This window comes from Diachasma alloeum, unplaced genomic scaffold (genome assembly GCF_001412515.2).
Source record: "Diachasma alloeum isolate Michigan unplaced genomic scaffold, Dall2.0 Dall_scaffold_00202, whole genome shotgun sequence".
NCBI lineage: Eukaryota > Metazoa > Arthropoda > Insecta > Hymenoptera > Braconidae > Diachasma > Diachasma alloeum.
Window position 1 is genome coordinate 1,200,625 of NW_021680367.1, and position 19,160 is coordinate 1,219,784.

The window sequence follows — 19,160 nt, forward strand, 5'->3', positions numbered from 1 at the left end:
ACCGCACGAAATGAACATTGCCAAATTCCAATTGTTGGACTGTTATCCCTCCATCCGACAATCTCGTGGATGTTGTCCCCAACAGAGGAAGACTAACAATGAGAAAAAAAAGGATTTTGTGTATATTTTGCAGCGGTCGGTGAAGAGGAATTGGCAGCGGGGCGGGGGAGGGGGCGGGCGGGAGGGCCGAGGGGGAGGAGGGGGTTGAGGAGGGGGACTGGGGAGTTATACAGAAAACGTTGTTGGGGCTCAAAGTAAAGGTAGGAGAGAACGTGCCTCCGCCAGTATCCACGTGTTCAGTGGTAGTAGCGCGTTATGACCCGGATGTTAGATTGCAGCTGCAAGTTTTCGCGTGTACCTGCCGACCCGGATGTAACATTGCTATTGAATTATTTTTTATAATAATTGATAATTAGTGTTACAAGGTATTACTAATGTCATCGCACTGGATAACAAAATATGTTCAATCGGTAAGTAAATGATTAATTAATCAACGAGAGGGTCAATTTTTTTGGGGGGAAATTTTGGAAATTTTTGACATGGGGAGCTGGGGATGTTTCCGATTCGAAACACTGGTCACGAACCCATTTTGCCCCAGTAGATCGGGGGATGCAGGAAAAAACTTTTGCGATTATGGAAATTTGAGTTTTTAATTGTTAAAGAATGAGCGGGGCAAAATGGGTTCATGATCAGCGGTTGGAATCGGAAATTTTCCGGGCTTTTTAAGGGTGGGGGTGAAATTTTTTTTGACCTCTCAGGTTTCACTTTTGAATTTTTGAATTTCCCGCGGAAACGGATTTTTTAAAATGAACGGCGGATGAAAATTGAGGAAAATCACTGGATGGAGGATTATGCGCTGTGTTGATTCCACCTCAAGGTCAGAGTGCGGGAGGGGGGTGGGAGAGGTGAAAATTATGGGGAAACAGTAAATGAGAGGAATATATCGATGATATATCGATAATGTTGATGTGATTGGATATTGGAAAAATGTGTTATCAATTGTGTACGTAAAATACCGTGTGACTTGAAGGATAGATGCGAGCAAATCGACGAAAGGTGCGAGCAAACTACGAAGGGACCTGATAAACGCGGAAATAGCGAATTTACGTGATCTACTGCCACTGCCACCGTCAACACGACAGAGACTGTCGCAGCTACAGCTAATGGCATTAGTATGTGTTTTTCTGCGTAAAGCTAATTATTTTCAGCAAGGTAAGCAGTCACAACAATTTGTTAATTGAAAAAAAAATTTTTTTTTCAATTAAATTAATGCAAAATTAAAATTCAAATAATTTTTTTTTTAATTTTGACTCATGCATAATATACATTGATTATTATTATTAATAATCATTATTAACAATTTCTGAAATTTTCGGCCTATATTTTTTTTTATTTTTCATACACTCGAAAAAAAATTGGATATTTATTTTTTATGTCGCTTGTTCCATTGCCCCAACAACAAAGTCATAAATAATAGCAACATCAATTCAACACGTGATTTTATATTTTTTATTTTCATTGAAAAATGGGAAAAACGAAAAACTGTAAAAAAAAGTTTTTTATTTTGCATTTAAATTGGCTGAATAATTTTTTTATGTTCGGATGCGACTGTGTCTGATACTGATAAGAAGACAACAATTATCAACAATTTCTGAAATTTCTTAGCTTAAATTTTTGTGTTTTTTTCTAAAATTCGAGGAAAAAACGCGGAAACGCATTTTTTATGAGCGTTGTCCTATCATCCCGGAACGGAATCATAAACTACGAGTATCGATTCAACACAAGTCTATTTTCCCAATTTCCAAAACAAATCGGCACAACAAAAAAAATTTTTTTTTGTTTTTTTGCGTTTAAATTAACTGAATATTTTTTTATAATTTAGAATTTCATTTAGAATTTCGATATTGAAATTGCTCTTGTATTGCATATAGTATAATTTCTGCTCATAAATTAGCAATATGCTTCCGAATGGTTATTTTGCACATCATTTCCTTCTACCATGTATAATTCATTGTTTATTTCATTTTATTAAATTGAATAAGATTTCTTTTCAACTAATTTTGTCAGATTTTCAACTCAGTTGAATGTTATCATCATCATTATTCTTATTATCCCTTTCTTCTGTACAACCGATTGTCTTTTTTACGGTTCTATCTCTCCCCTCAGCCCTCCGATAAAATGTTAATAGAACAATTTTATTTCTACATACTTGAATGAATTTGAAACATCACATTTGAAGAAACCATCAGAAAGCTCACTTTCAGGGAAATTCATGAAAAATTCGAAATTTTCAACAATCATCATAAAAATCAAATCAACCAATATAGCTATCGCAATCATCTTTTAACTTGGACTTAATGGCATTAAAACAAACATTTTAAGCTATGATTGAATTCATTTGAAGCATGATATTCGAAGATATCCCCGGAATTCTGATTTTCAAAAAATACAAAATTTTTGCAAATTTTCAAATAAATCAAAATAACGATTATTGCGATCGCATTCATCTTCGAACTCGGTCAAAAGGACATCCAAACAAATTTTTTAAGCCATCATTCAATCAATTCAGAACATTATTTTAGTTATCGTGGAACAAACAATTTTCGAAGATATTCGAAAATTTAAAAAACTAAGTGATGAATTGAATTTTAATTAATGGCGATTGATAGGGCTCGACAATACTTGCATTTGAAAAAAAAGATTCAATTCCATCCATTCATTAGCGAACAATTGAAGAAAAACTTTGTCCGAAAATTGCATTTTTGGACTTTTTGGATCATCCTGTGTCGACATAACGCAAAAAATCAAAAACTTAAATTTTAACGATTACAAAGCTTCCATGCGGAAGCAAAAAAAAATAAAAAAATTTCTTTCGAAGGAAGATTGATGAAACAATTAAAAAATTGCAATATTAAAGATTACCATCATTTTTTATAAATAATTTATGAATAATCAGTTTTCCACCACAAAAGTCATCTGTTCGGAATCGTAACAAATTTGTTCATGTTCATAATTTTACCGGAAGTCGATTCCATGCCTAAAAAAATGAGGTTTCCGAAAGTTTAAATAATTTCAATCATTTTATTTATAAACAACAAATGTTTAAAAAATTGATGATTGAAAATGGTTGAATCTGGGCTGTGGTCTCTACCAAACTGTAAACGATACTTGGATATCCTTAAATTTTTCATGTCTTTCGTTATCTAAAATTCGGAATAAAAAACGAAAATTCATTTTTTATGTCGATTGTCCTGTCGTCCTGGCACATAATCACAACCTGCGAACATCAATTCAACACGAGTTTCAATTTTTTTCATTTCCATAAAAAGTACACTGAGAGAAAAACGACAAAGTTCTCAAATAAGTCTTGCTTGTCCCAAGAAAATAGTTTTTTGAAAATCATCAAAACAGGATTTTTTGTGCCAAACATGCAGAGAGTGCGCTGGAATGAAAAATTTTTGTCGGAAAAATAGATTTAGTAGTTGAAAAAAAACTGCATTCTCTGTACACGCAAGAAATGTCATTTCCAGCACTACTCCTTCGTTATTCGACACTCCCATACGTATTTTGCTCCCGAAAAATCTTTGTTTTAAGCGAAACAAGGAATAGTAGTTGTTCGTTTCGGCTGTCTAATAATCACAGACAAGAAATGAACCCTTAAATGAAACAATAATAATGATATGATAGCAAACTTGTAACTTAGGGATAAAATATTTGTTCATAAATTTTCCTCTCTATGAGATATTGTCATCCTGAATATACATCGTCTGGTGTGAATTATCCGCCTCTTGAGCCAAATATTTCGTTGCTGTCGAAAGCAGAACAATTATTCATGTTTGAGACTTTCCAATTCGAACCAAACAAATTCTTTTTCGGCAATTTTCAACTAGCCATTTTGTTGGCCTAAACAAGACTTGTTTGACAACGTGTTTGTTTTTCTCTCAGTATATGGAAAACCAAAAATAGAATTTTTTTTTTAATTTTCCGGCGTTTAAATTCACTGAATAATTTTATTTTCACGTTTGGATGCGATTGTGCCTGACACTAATAACAAGGCACCGTGAAAAAAATTAGAAAAAATGAGTAAATGATCAGTGAGGCGGGGGAGGGCGGAGGGGCGGGGGTGCCAGGGGGGGGCGGAGAGGGGAGGCGAGGAGACTGCATAATATCCGTCGTTTCGTTCTGATATGCAAGATGTAATGGTAAAGCGAAGCGGGCAAGGAGTCGGCGTTAGTACTTTGAAATTACCGACATTCCACCGAGGAACGTCTTTCCAAGATCCCGAACCCCGGGACCTCCCGGCAACGGTCGCGGTCGCGTCTCTCCGCGGTGCTCGACCCTTGCCAACTCATTTTTTTTTTGCTCTGCCAATTCGTCTTCCGTTTTTTTCAGGGAATATTGCCGTTGACAAATCCACAATTTTTATGGCGGCACTGAGCAGCCGGGGAAATTTCAGCTGAGACAGTGTGACGAGCAATTTTGCCCCATTAGTTCAAAAGTTACTGCAATTTTGCGGTTTTTTTCTGCGAAAAATTTTTTTGGAAAAATTTTCCTTCATTTTCATTTTATTGACTGATTTTTTATTAATTTGAAATCAAATTATATTACATTTTTTTACGGTAAAAAGTTGACGGGAAAATTCATGAATAAGAAACAAATAATTTTAATAATAATAATTACAAGTTTTAGGAAACTTTTCCCTCAATTGTTCATTTTAATCTAATTTTTTAATTTTTCTTACATTAAAGTAACAATTTTAAGGAGCAAATCCCTGAAGAAAATAAAATTAATTACGACAAAATTTTTTTTGAAAATTTTGAAAAATTTTTGCAGAAATAATTTTGAAAATAAAAATCTTGGAAATCTTTTGAATCGAAAACCTTTTTTTTGAAGAAAATTTACTTGATTATTATTTCCAACCGAAAAATTTTCATTTCGAAAAAAAATCAATTTGATCTAATTTTAAAATCAAAATTGAATTTCCTTCAATTTTTTCATGATTTTTTTTCGCTGGCACTTGGAAAATAACGGGGCAAAATGGGTGTGTGACTGGAGTTCTCAATTTGAAATTTCACCCCCACACTCACCCCTCAATCAAAAAGTTACAGCATTTTTTGTTCAAAATTATTTTTGCAGAAAAAAAAATGTTAAGAAATTTTTCCCTTAATTTTCAATTTTAATTTGATTTTTTTATTGATTTAAAAGTCAAATACAAAATTTAAGGCGAAAATCTCTAAAATGAAAAAAAATGACTGAAAAAAAAATCATTGCAATTTTTTTCTCCCAAAAAACGTTCATTTTAAACAAAAAAATTACTTGAAAATTTTTTTCTGGACCTCTCTAAAAAGGGGGACAAAATGGGTACGTGACAAGAATTAGAAATTAAAATTTCCCCCCGCCCCCAGCCCTTAATCAAAAAGTCACATTTTTTTTCAAAAATAATTTTTTTGTCACAAAAATGATAAACTTTTACTAATTTTTTTTGTTAAAAAAATTATTAAAAGTTTTTTTGTCCTCTACAAATAACGGGGCAAAATGGGCACCCGACAATACTTTTCAATCTAAAAGCCCCCCCCGCCCTCCCCCTTAAAATCAATTTTCCCAAATTTGCGGGCAAATTTTGTCGACTGATAAAGCCCCCGCAAAAAATAATTGACAAAAAAATGAAGGATAAAATGAAAAAAAGAATGATACCATTAAAATAAATGCAAGTACATCGGTTAAAAAAGAGGGGAACGCCGTTGGCTGTTGGAGCAAAATCCGCACGAGTATAAGTCTAAGCGCGAGTTCCGGGTGATCCGCTGACCTCTCGGCCTCTGCAACAACACTCTCACGCTCCTGTAACCCATACTCCCCCTACGGGGCGCCCTCCTCGCTCCCTCGTGCCTCCTCTCACCTCACCGCATCACCCCAATCTCCATCTCCCATGTCCTCTCCCCCTCCCCCCAGCCCTCCCACCCGCCCTCTTTCTCTCCTCATCTCTCTCGCATTGGTCTTTTTCTCCTGATTCCTCTGGGCCCTCTCTCGTTGTTTTCTATTTCTCCTTATCCTACCTTTTGCCTTCGCCTTTACTCCCGTACAGAGCAGAACAGAACAGAACAGAAACTGTGTGGGAGAGGGCGAGGGAGGGAGAGGGGGGGGGGGACCACCGTGTACCCGGTTCCCTCTAGCCTCGTATGGTACTATGTACGAGATACATTCGCGAAAGACCCTATGTACAATTTTGTTATCATAAGAAAGTTAATCCGAAAAAAAAAAATGAAAAATGTTTGAGAGGAGGACTTTTTTAGATAGGAGGATTTGCATGTTTATGAAAAAGTTTGAGTCGAAAAAATTGTCTGGTTCGACTTGAACAATCCCTGAATGCAGATTTTTAAAGTTTATGGCAGTGCAAGAACTCAGGAGAAATCGATAAATTTTTGTTATGCTGCAATCACTGAAATATTTTATCTGCTTTCAGCCTTGAAGAATAGTTCCTCGGAGTCGAATATACCGACGCCAAATATTGGATTTTCAAAAGTAAGAATTCATCACTGAAGATATAAATTTTTTTTTTTTGGGCTGGAAATGGAGAAAAATATAACTGTTCGGAAAGTTTTACTTTACGGCCGCTTTTCAGGACGTAAATAGAACTTTACGTACTGGGCTGTAATAGTACAACTCGCCCTCGGCTCATCCTGTAATCTCATATTCACCAGAAAAGTTTCTTATAGTCTAGTGTGGAAATGTACTATTTCATCACAAGGCCGAAAACAGATTTTTGTCATTCCGGCCGTGAGGCAGCGCTTCACGGACGCTCCGCTCCGCTCCGCGTCCGTGAATCTCTGCCTACGGCCGTCATAACAAAAAATACTGTTCGTCATATGGCCAAAAAAAACTTTTCTAGCTCATATGATTGAACTCATATTCGCCAGAAAAGTTTCTTTCGGCCTAGTGACGAAATATACTATTTCTAAAAACCCGTACGGAAATAGTATATTATGTCATTAGGCGATAAAAGTATTATCTGGCGAATGTGGCTTTATAATGCTTTTATCGCCGTGTGATATACGCTATTTTATGTCGTTGGGCCCGAAAACCCACCCAAGGGAGAATCGCGGTTTATCGGGCCTAATGACATAAAGTTGTTTTCTGTACTGACCTTCACTTTTCCCAGTCCGGAGATTGGCGGGTATTGGCTCTTTCCCGAACTGGCAAAAGTGAAAGTTACTACGGAAAAATATCGTTCGCGCCTCGACGCGAAATATGCTATTTCTTCACAATGTCCATAAACGACGTTTTACGGACACTGTGATGAGAATACAACTTTACGTGCCTACTTTTTGTCTACGGCCGTTATGACAAAAAATATCGTTCGTTACTTGGCCGAAAAAACTTCTCTAGTTCATATGATTCATATTCTCATACTCGCCAAAAAAGTTTTTTTCAGCCTAGTGACGAAAAATACGATCAATGGTCCAAACCGGAGTTGTGAAATTTGTACATTCGAGAGACTTATATGAGCAATAACAATTTCTTCCTCTGTCTCTTTGAAAAGTGTCATATTCGCCGGCAAAATTTTATTCGCCACTGTGACGAAATGGTATATTGTGTTACTAGTGCGTAAACTGCTACTTTTTCGTACGCACGTGTAACACATTTTTTTGTGATACCTGTCAAGTTCACTGTTCGGAACGGCAGCGGGGGTAAAATGGTTGTTTTTGTACGCAAGTGCGTAAAGATCCAGAGCGTGCGGAAAACAACCGCTTTACGCACACTAAACCTTTCAGGCAGATATCACAAAATATTATATTTCTATATGAGTACGTAAAAGTGTTTTTTGACCCGTGGGAGGTGAGGAGCGCTCGCCGAAGGCGAGTGTTACCCTCCCAAATGTCAAAGAACACTTTTTCCACGAGTGTCGAACCCTTTTTTTCGTCACAGGGTGTTGAAAGTGGGATTTTGCGCTCACGGAGGGTCCGTCGAATTTCACTTTACGCACTAGTGATGGAAAATAGTATACCAACTCGTCAGGCAAAATACCATTACGGCCCTGTGGCGAAAATAAACATTTTTGAAAAGGTGTGAAGAGAGCTTTTCTCTACACTCTCGTAAAAAGTACAACTTTACGTCCTGATTCGAAAAATACAATTTTCTAGCCCAAACAAAAGTTGTTAATCGATACTTTCGAGGCATTGGTCTGATAAACAACAATTTTTTCCCACATGTCTATGAAAATAGTCATTTCACGGCTGCTCCTCAGGACGAAAAATCAAACTTCATGTCCTCTGAGTAAAAAATTGTTTTAAAGCACTTGAGAGGTGTGAATCAATTTAAAAAATATTTTTAAAACAAATTGATGTTAATATTTTAAAAAAACAAAAAAAAACAAAATTTTTTAAACAAAAAAAAATTTAAAAAAAAATTTTTTTTTTTTTTTCATTGGAATATCATTTTTATTTTCATTTTCAGGCCATGTCTGGGTTCATAATGATGATGACACAGCAGGGTAAATTACTGTACATATCAGAGAATGCTGCCGAGTACCTGGGACACTCCATGGAGGATCTCTTGATTCATGGTGACAGTGTATACGATGTTATTGACAAACAGGATCACATGGTTGTGCAGAATCAGCTGGCGAGGAGTGGTCCGATGTCCAGCAATGATCGTAGATTATTCCTGTGTAGAATTAATGTATCTCGTAATTCACGTAGACAATTGCGATTTGGTGACCAAAAGGTAATTTCAGAGTTTAAAAATAAAACCCCAACCACAACCCCAACATGACGACCCATTCGCTATGAAAAAATTGCTTTTTTCACACCCTTTCTGACAAAAAGGATGAGCAATGGCGGATATCTCGAACGACTGGGGAAAGTAAGGCGGTTTTCATGAGTACAATCGTCTCGCGTCGAATTTTCATGAAGCCCGCCTAACAAACAAAAGAGAATTGAATACCATTCTATGAAACATGAATAAACGAATCATAATTGTCCAAATCATTTAGGTCAGAGGAAAATAGAATAATTCTACTTTCTTAATATTGCGTTTACTAAGGTTTTCTTCGAACAAAGTTGATTAGAATTAATAGCTAGAATTATGAGATTATCTCACATTTTTGACGTTAAGGATAGGAGAATCTGAATGCAATATAGTGAAAATGATGATCGATTTTTTCACTTTGAACAAATAATATTAATATCCAAATACAAAATTTCTGATATGAATAAAAAAAAGCTATCACTCAATATTCCAAATGAAGTTTTAATTTTTAATTTGGTGCTGAAAACACGAGATGACAATATTCTAAGCACGGAATTATATTGATGAGATGAACAACAGATTAATTGAATTACCGTGTGAACTAACTAAAAATTGATAACAGTGTGGCCACGCACTTTTACCAGAGTATCAACAAACATTGAATTCCAGAAATTCACACTCTAAAGTGTGTTCTAGAAGGAATTTAATGGTAATTATGATCAAAATCTTATTCAGTGAGAGGATAGGAATTAGAACACGAACAAATCATTTATCGTAATATGAAAATTTAACAGCTGATAAATTGGGACATGATGCTCACCGGTCGTATTGGTTTCTGAAATAACAATGATTATAAACAATTAATTGAAAAATAATTAATCTTTTTAAGCAATGGGGTAAAGTGGGTCCGTAATCAGTGTTTTCAATCGGAATTTGCCCCGGGCATTAATGGAGTCAACGAAAAAAAAAAAAAAATCCGTGAAAAGTAAAATTTTTACTTTAACAAATTGATTGATTTTTCAGGTTGTGTTAGTCGAAGGTCATTATCTCCCCTTCGTCCCCTTATGTAATCGTAACGAAGCAGTATTCCTGGCCTCCTGCACTCCCGTTGTCCTCCCCGAGACGCGCGAGAGTGTTGTACAAGGGGCAACAAACATATTCACGACAATTCACTCGATGGACATGAAATATCTTCACATCGATAAAACGTAATTCTCGGGGGATTTTTATCACATTCATTCTTATCTCAAGTGTTCACTCGATTCAACAGGGAGAGAGGGCCCTTTTATTCTCGAGCCTGTGACAAAAGAAAATGGCGCTCGTAGTCTAAGAGCTTTTCACTTACTTCTATTATTATTATTTTTTCTCTTCAGGGAATTGATTTTTCTATTAACAATTGATTTTCATAGTATTAATTTCTGTTTCACTGCTTCAACATTTTTATTATATTCCCTCAGCAATTTATATTTATTAAATAATTATTATTTTCAATTTTTCGCCCATTTTTTTTTCGTTTTATTTGCCATCTATTTAAAAAAAAAAATTTTAATGCTTTATTTTTTAAATTTATTGATGATATTTTTTCAATTTTTTGTTTTGTCTTCTATCTATTTTTTAAAACATCTTTTTAACGCTTCATTGTTATTTTGATTTATTTTTTTTTAATTTTTTCGTTGTTTTTTTTTTTTCATGTTTTATCTTCATTTTTTTATTTTTAGGGCTGAGAGCCACTTGGAGTACAGTAGGTCTGAGCTCGTAGGTGTCTCGTGGTACAATCTACTCCACTGGGACTGCATTAGAACTGCTTACTGCAAGCATCAAAGTGGTAATTAAGGGGGGGAAGACGGGCCGGGGGAGGGGGGTTAATGGAGTGGAATGGAGTGATAAGACGATCGAGCCCTTTTTTTATGGGTTTCTAATGGAGCCAAAGGATTTCCATTCATTGTTCCTTTTTTCGGAGAACAGAAATTTTTTTAATGAAAAAAAAATCAAGTTTTTGATGCAATTGGTTTCAGTAATTCAATCCGACCAAGATCGGACGAGCACAGCCCTGCTGAGACTCCAGAGCAGTTCAGGACGTTGGTTCTGGATCCACTGTGTCCTCCAGGTGAAGGAGACCTCGGAGGAGTGCCAGCACCCGATAATCGTCTGTACAAATCAAGTATTAAGGTGATAAAAATTGTTAATATGCCCAGGGTATTTTTGAAGAGACAACGTTTGTGAAATGCCATATTGAATAGTATTTACGAGATTGTTTCCTGGTAGAAACTAAGAATTCCAAAATCTAGGCATTTTATCTAGAGATGTAACATGACTGTCATTTTTTCGATGGAATTTCTAGGACGATGTATTTTAAATTGAATTCATGATTCATTGAATTCAACATTGTCTCAACGTTGGCAACAATTATTACCATAATGTTGGTAGCCAACACTGTCCCAACGTCGGCAGTCAACATTGCCCCAATGTTGCCAACCAACATTATCCCAACCTTGGTAGTCAACATTACCCCAATGTTTCCAACCAACATTACCCCCATGTTGCAAGCCAATATTGCCAGCCAACATTGTCCCGATATTGCCAGCCAATATTGCCCCAATGTTGCCAGCCAACATTACTTTAATGTTGTCAGTCAACATTACCTTAATGCTGTCTGCCAAAAATACCTTGATGTGGTCAGCCAACATTACTCCAACGTTAAAAAATCAATGACAAAACATTAAAAATTTCGATTTTGATGAATACGGCGCCCCCATGCGGAAGCAAAAACAATGATTTTCTAAACTGAAATGAAGTAAGGGAGGCGCAGCCCCCTGTGCTACAGAGTGAAGTGACCCGGGGGCGAAGCCCCCTCAGGGTTGTACTCCACATCCTTCAAAATCTGTAAATGTCATTCAAAAAACTCCCAAAAACCATGGCCATAAAATTCCATCCCCCGAACATTCCACTGAACTTCCCAAAGTTGTAACCCACCACAGCAACACGAAATTCCTCTCTCGGTTATGGTCATGCCTCGCCCCTCCTCCTGCCGCCACCTCACTAACTGTTAACACAATTACAGTGACAAGGAAGCGGAGGTGATGCGTTCGAGTACATGGCTGTATAACTACTCATCCCAATCGAAGTTCACCTACGGGATTTGTCCATCAACAGCGCCCCAACAGTCCCACGGTCTCCAGTACCCGGAGACATATCCCCGTCCTGTTTTAATGCAGCCACTGAACACCTCAGAGTCATCCCCGGGCTCGTACGACGCCGATTATCCAGCCCCAAGTGTCGTTAAAGTGGCCACTGGCCCGGAGGACATTGAACCTGTTGACATGTCCATCAACAGTGGTGATCACGAGGGAAGGCATCTTTATCAAATGGGGCATCATCCGAGTCATCATCATCATCATCATCATCAGCAGCAGCAGCAGCAACATCAGGGGCATCATTCGCAGCAGCATGGGAGGGTCATGCAGAAATCTGGAGGGTATAGGTTAGTGTTGATTTGATGGAAGTAGGGGAATCCCAGTATTTCCCTTGCCCCTCCAAAACTAGGGATATTTCATACTTTTTTTTAGAATTGAGGAGTCGAGCGAATGAAGTCAATTACAAGAATAAAAAGAGATTAATCACTGAGAATTTTAAATTTATCATTTTTTACGGATTTGACAAATTAAAAAACACCGATTCGAAGAGTTTTACTCGGGATTCAGGCATAATTGGGCAGTGAATGATGGAATGAAAAGTGGAAAAACAAGTGGGAAATTGCCTGCGTTATAACATAAGCAATATGTTGTTGATATAATAATTTAGCAATTTACTTTTGAATGGACTTTCTGTGGCTATCTATTTTACATTGTCCCAACGTTGGCAGCCAATATTGCCCCAATGTTGGCGGCCAATAGTGTGCCAACTTTGACAACCAACATTGCCCCAACCTTGGCAGCCAACATCGTTCCAACGTTGGCAGCCAACATTTCCCCAACTTTGACCACCAATATTGTTCCAATGTTAGCAGTCAACATTGTTACGACATTGGCAGTCAACGTTTTACCAGTGTTGACAGCCAACATTTTCCCCATGTTGGCAGCCAACATTGCCCCAACCTTGGCCATAAACATCGTCTCAACGTCGGTAGCCAACATTTCCCCAACTTTGGCTGTCAACATTATCCCAACGTTGGCAGCCAACATTCCCCCAACTTTGACAGCCAATTTTGTTCCAACGTTGGCAGCCAACATTTTCCCAGCCTTGGCAGCCAACATCGTCTCAACGCTGGCAGCCAACATTTCCCCAACGTTGGCCGTCAACATTATCCCAACGTTGGCAGCCAACATTTCCCCAACTTTGGCCGTCAACATTATCCCAACGTTGGCAGCCAACATTTCCCCAACTTTGACAACCAATATTGTTCCAACGTTGGCAGCCAACATTTCCCCAACGTTGGCCGTCAACATTGTCCCAACGTTGGGCGCCAACATTTCCCCAACTTTGACAGCCAATATTGTTCCAACGTTGGCAGCCAACATTTTCCCAACCTTGGCAGCCAACATCGTCTCAACGCTGGCAGCCAACATTACCCCGACTTTGACAGCCAACATTGTCTTCATTCTGCCAACATTGTCCCAACATTGTTCCAATGATGGCAGCCAACATTGCCTCAACGTTGACAGCCAACATTGCCCCAACGTTATTGGCTTCGAAATAATTTATTCCAACATCAGATGATCCAATCAATCTCATGATCGAACTCATGAAATATTCCTATTACACCTTCAATCGTATTCCAGGGGTAAACTCGCTGTTCACTACCTCCAAGGTCGTCAATACGCGCCCCCAGACTCCCCAAAATACATAACCGACCTGGACGTCTCCTACGGGGAAGCCTGCGCCGAGCGCCAATCGGTCCACAAGCGCCTGATAAAAGTGGGCGGAGGCATGATCCTGGAGCCAACGGAGCCAGTTGACCACTGGACATCATCCCCCATCTGGTCGGACACCCTCCAGAGGGTCCCCGATGTCGTCCACCAGGACCTCAGCCCCTACATCACGACCCCGTCGACCCCCGTGGACACTCCAGACTCAGCTGATCTCCACTCCGAAGTACCAGTCTTCAACTTCGACTGGAGCACCGAGCAACACGTGCCCAATGCCAAAATCATGGTGAGGAGGGACCTGGAGCAGAGACCCGAGGAGAGGGACTCACAACCCATTACTCTACATCTACCCAGAAGGAAACATCAGAATGACGGGGATAAAGATTATGATAAATGACTTGAGGAGTCCAGGGGTGTTTCTAGGTAGTTAAATGTTTGTTTTTTTAGAGTAATAGATTTTTTTGTGGTTTTTGTGAGCGAGAGGTGTAAGTGTAGCATTGCCTGAATAAAATGTGCCTTATTGTACTTAATTCCTGGAGTTTTATTGTACGGGATGATGGGATTATTCCATTAGCAGAGCGGGGGGGGGTTTATATATGATTTTTTTCTTAGATGAAGATATGAATTATGCAATAATAATAGCCTGAATAATAACTGAGTGGAATTTTTATGGCGATGTATTTTAAATTGAATTCAATGATTCAGTCAATTCAATGTTGGCAGCCAACATTGTCCCAACATTGGCCCAATGTTAAAATTGTTGACCTAACGAATACAATGCTGCCAATCAAGCAAAAAATCACTCAAATGCGGGCTAAAACTGTGCTGTGAATTATCAGCCGAAAGGGAATGAAATAATCTGAAAGATGGCTTAAAAAATTTGTTCCCTTTATATCAACTGGATAAAGTTGATTGAGGGTCATCTGAAGAGGATAAATAATTTTAAAAACTATTTAGAAATACGAGGTGGAGGCGCCGCTATCTTTGAAGAGCTTTGCGGCGGAAGGAGGGGGTATCCAAGCAAGATGGCGACGCCCGCATCTGTCAACCACCTCGTATATTTGAACATTTCTTAAGATTTCTAAAAAAATAACAAATTTCCCGAACTATCGAGAAATAAAAGATAAAATGTGAACGAAACGATTGGAATAAATTTGGAGAACTCATTTAGCATTTTTTTCTCATTATTGGGACTAGAATAAAATGAAGAAAACGCAACGAATGTTTCAGGATTTTTATTTGACTCGTCAAATAGCTTTTATTATCGTCATCTGTTAATTACAATAGAGTAAAAAAACCAGTGCCCTGACTCATTGTTTTTCATCTTCACAATTTTTTTTTTATCAATTTTTCATTTTAATTTAAAAATCATCAACACGAATGAACGAGTCGCCTCCGTCGGGTGTGATTTGTCACACGTTTTTTACAAGTCACAGAAGCTCGTCTTTTCCACATAATTCACGGGCAATTCTCAATATTTTTTCATTGAGTTTCACTTGTCATTTTGTTTGTTTAATCATTTGTTTATTCTTGGCTCTTTGAGTTTTCGGTCGACACGGTAAATTATTCAATTGGCACTGTCGATTGTGCAATGAATGAAGTAAAAATTATTTAAGACGAAATATAAATAAAACCTCAAATGTCTTTATAATAAAAAAACTAGAAAATCTTGAAAATATAAAATTAAATCCTTCGATGTAAGATTAGTATCTACAAAAATTAGGGGTTGTCCACAACTTCATCAACTCGGCAATGAATTATTTTTAATTAGAGAATATTAATTAATGAATTCGTAAAAAAATGAATTCATGAAAATCTCAAATTTTCTATACATCTCAAATGTTTCTCCGCCATCACAACGTCGTCCCCTTGATTTTTATGTTTCATAATTTCATTTGTATATGTGTTTATGTAAGTGTGTGTGAGTGTACCTCCAATCATCGTTAATTAACGTTAATTTATTAATTTAAGCAATAAACAATTTTCTCCAATTGTTCAGGCCTCATTTTCTCGACACCGGGTGGCGATAATGGCATAAAAATAATTTCATCCTATAGCCACAAAAATTTCCGTTGAAAAACCCTGGTTTTGAACCCATTTTGCCCCCTTATTTTTTTCGAAATCTCCAAAACCGTTTTTGACGATCAAAATCGTTTTCCACGAGTTTTGGGATGACCCTGGGGGCAAAATGGATTCAAGACCAGAGGATTTCGCCGGAAAATTTCTGCCCTATCGAATGAGAGTGAATTAAACCCCCCACCCCTAGCCGTTCCCGAGATATCTACAAAAACCTGAATCACAAATTTTTGAAAATTCATCGATCGCTGGCAACATTGTTTATTGCTAAAAAAAATTGCACAACAATTATCTCCTCCCCTAAAATCTCACTCGACAATGCTCCAACAACCCCTCCCCGCCCCTACAATGTTCCAAAATTTTTCCTCACTACTGTCTCCATTATTCAATAATTCATTAATTTTATCATCTTTTTTTCATTAATATAAAACACGTATATAAACATAGACTGACACACACACTTCGGTGTTTTACAATATATATATGTCTGTATATATATAATGTATATATTTATATACCCTACGGTTAAAAAAAGTTACGTCACGTTTTTTTTTCTCTATCTGACGTGAATACGTCGAGATAAGCGCAAGACAGGTAGAAACTATCGGGGGGCACTCAATCGAAGTTTTTGGTGCCTTTTATTTTTTTTTATCTCAATATTACAGTTAATTTTTCACTTTTTAATCAATTAATTTTTTTTAGTTTGTGCGTGAATGTGTGTTTATGCCAGTGTGTCATTCCCTTTGTGTTTGTCATTTTTTCTGGGGGTGGCTCTTTGAAATTGATGGGATCGAGGGATGAGAGTGCAATAGTCGGCGAGGGGGGAAAATTTGAGGCTAAAAAGTCAATATGGCGACCCGTTTTGCCCCATTACCTCTGGAGAAATTTGAAGTTGAAGTTTTGGGGATGACAATTTTTTTTACGATTATTTTCGATTTTATGGGGATAAAATAGTTCATGATGTTGAGTTTCTCCGGGGGAAATGCTCGAGCTATTGAAAAACCCCAATGCCCAATTTCTCCCCTCCCCCCTTTTCCACCGCCCAAAAAATCCAAAAATAGTAGAACCACCCCCTCTCCAAAAAAAAAATTAAGAAAAAAATCCCCAATATTTTTCCAAAGGTGAAAATAATTTTCCTCGTATTTCCAATATTTTATGAAAATGATTTGTTCATTTTTTCACGTGTGAAAAAAGACATAATTAATCGATAATTACTCAATTAATTAATTATTAAATCGCACAACCTTTGACCTATAATCGCCGTTAATTACGTTAATAAAACCTCGTCGTTGTCGTGATCATCATCAGGGGCGGGAAATTAGAAATTTCCAGACACAGATACAGGCATGATAGACATCTGTCTGTTCGTTGATGTGTCGTTGTCTGACTGTATTTCGCAGCAGAAACTTGTAATTCTCTGCCCTAATAATTTCCGTCAGAACCCAAAAATTTTTCCGTCGACGTATTCTCAGAAATGAACACAGACGCAATACAACCGATTTTATGTCTGTTAATGTCGATGTCTGTCTGTGTCCATGCTGAAAGATGAAAACCATTACGCGTCCACATGATGACCATCATAATCAGGACCTGAAAGTTTCGTTTACATCCAATTTCCACACACAGACACAAGAATGTGTCTGTCGATGTCGGTGTCCGTATCGATGTTGGAAATCGTGATCAATTACAGTGCCGCATCCTGATCATCATTATGAGGGCTCAAAATTTTTTTCACCTACGAATTTCTCAAAAGCAGACATAATTTCTGTCTGTCTGTCGTTCTGTCGATGTCGGTGTCTGGGTCAATGTTGAAAATCGTAACTAATTGAAATCCCACGCCTTGATCATCATCGGTGACTGGAAAGTTTCTCTAACTCCGAATTTTCCAGTGGGAGACGCAACAAAACAGACATAATTTCTGTCTGACAATGTCGGTGTCCGTGTCGGTGCTGAAAATCGTAATCAATTGAACTTCTACCCTCTAGTTATCTAGTGATCATTATCACGGCAAGAAAGTTTGGTAAACAAAAAATTTTCCAGTCCCAGACAACAAAATAGACATAATTTCTGTCTGTCTGCCGGTCTTGTCGATGTCGGTGTTTGTATCAATGCTGTAAATCGTAACTAATTAAAAGCCCCCGCCCTGATTATCATCGATGCCTAGAAAGCTTGTTCCAGTGACAGACACAACAAAACAGACATAATTTCTGTCTGTCTGCCGATCTGTCGATGTCTGTGCTGAAAACCATAATCAATTAAACTTCTACCCTCTAGTCATCATTATTCAGTCAAGAAAGTTTGGCAGACAACGAATTTTCCAGTCACAGACAACAAAATAGACATAATTTCTGTCTGTCTACCGGTCTGTCGATGTCGGTGTCTGTGTCAATTCTGAAAATCGTAACTAATTCAACTCCCGCGCCCTGATCATCATCGATGCCTAGAAAGTTTCGTCAACTATGAATGTTCCAGTGACAGACACAACAATACAGACATAATTTCTGTCTGTCTGCCCGTTTGTCGATGTCGGTGTTCATGTCGGTGGTGAAAATCGTAATCAATTGAACTTCCACGCTCTGATCGTCACTATCATGAATAGAACATTTCCCAACAACGAATTGCCAGACACAGACACAACAGATATCACATCTGCCTGTCTGTCGTTGTCTGTCTGTCTTCAAAATGCGTCTGTGTCGTTGCGGAAACTTTCCTGTCCCGATTCTCCTCCTTATTTTCACTTTCTCCCAAATTGTTTTGAAATTCCTAAAGCATTTTTTTTTCCTTAAACAATCGCATTTCGATTTTTTACGATATTTTTTTCATAATTTCTTTTTTTCATCTTTAAAGCTTTGTTTGGCACGTATAATTAGAATGTTATTCAGTACGGAAGCAATCGATTTTTTTTGTAGTTTTTTTTCGATTCCTACAAAATCACATCCTTCAAAAAACACTTTTAATTACTTTGTCTTTTAATTTGTTAATTTTCATTAATTATTTTATTCTCATCTTTATTTTTAGTTTTTTCTTCTACTCCACTGAGTCTACTCCATGTTTCATGCTCTTTTTCTTAATGTATTAATTACCACCACACTCCCTCACCCCAGATCCCAATTTATTTACCTTCTATATTTCTTTTTATTCCTTACTCCTGCAAAAAATCACGTTTTACATTTAGAACATTCATTTACAGTTTTACATCATTCGCTACGGGTTTTTTTAGTCAATATACAATGAAATTTTTGTCGTTGCGACCATTAATGTTAATGGTTTTTAAAATTATTTTTGGATCTGATGAATCGATTCCACGATTTTACCCTGTAATTATGGATTTTGTGGTTTGTCTATAAAAACAAAAAGTGAAAAACAGTTAACTAAAAAATTATGAATTTACAAAAAGTAGAATAATATATTTACTCCCTATACTCAGCAAATTCGAGATTCTCAACTCTCCGGACATTTTCCCGGAAGCTCTTA

At 37.3% G+C, this 19,160-nt stretch overlaps 1 protein-coding gene across 2 annotated transcripts; it reads left to right on the top strand.

The window, feature by feature from the left end:
- The first annotated feature begins 349 nt into the window (after nt 1–349).
- On the top strand, nt 350–14,078 carry LOC107035944 (neuronal PAS domain-containing protein 4). 2 transcript variants are annotated; one of them, XM_015253609.1, is made up of 9 exons: nt 350–470; nt 1,031–1,212; nt 6,461–6,519; nt 8,452–8,721; nt 9,769–9,953; nt 10,464–10,570; nt 10,761–10,914; nt 11,807–12,226; nt 13,524–14,078. In XM_015253609.1, the coding sequence occupies exons 1-9, from the start codon at nt 460–462 to the stop codon at nt 14,005–14,007; spliced, it is 1,872 nt and encodes a 623-aa protein (XP_015109095.1). In that variant the 5' UTR covers nt 350–459; the 3' UTR covers nt 14,008–14,078. The 2 variants fall into 2 exon arrangements, with proteins under 2 accessions (XP_015109095.1, XP_015109096.1); XM_015253610.1 differs by lacking the exons at nt 350–470; nt 6,461–6,519 and having other exon boundaries at nt 1,138–1,212.
- Nucleotides 14,079–19,160: the final 5,082 nt, after the last annotated feature.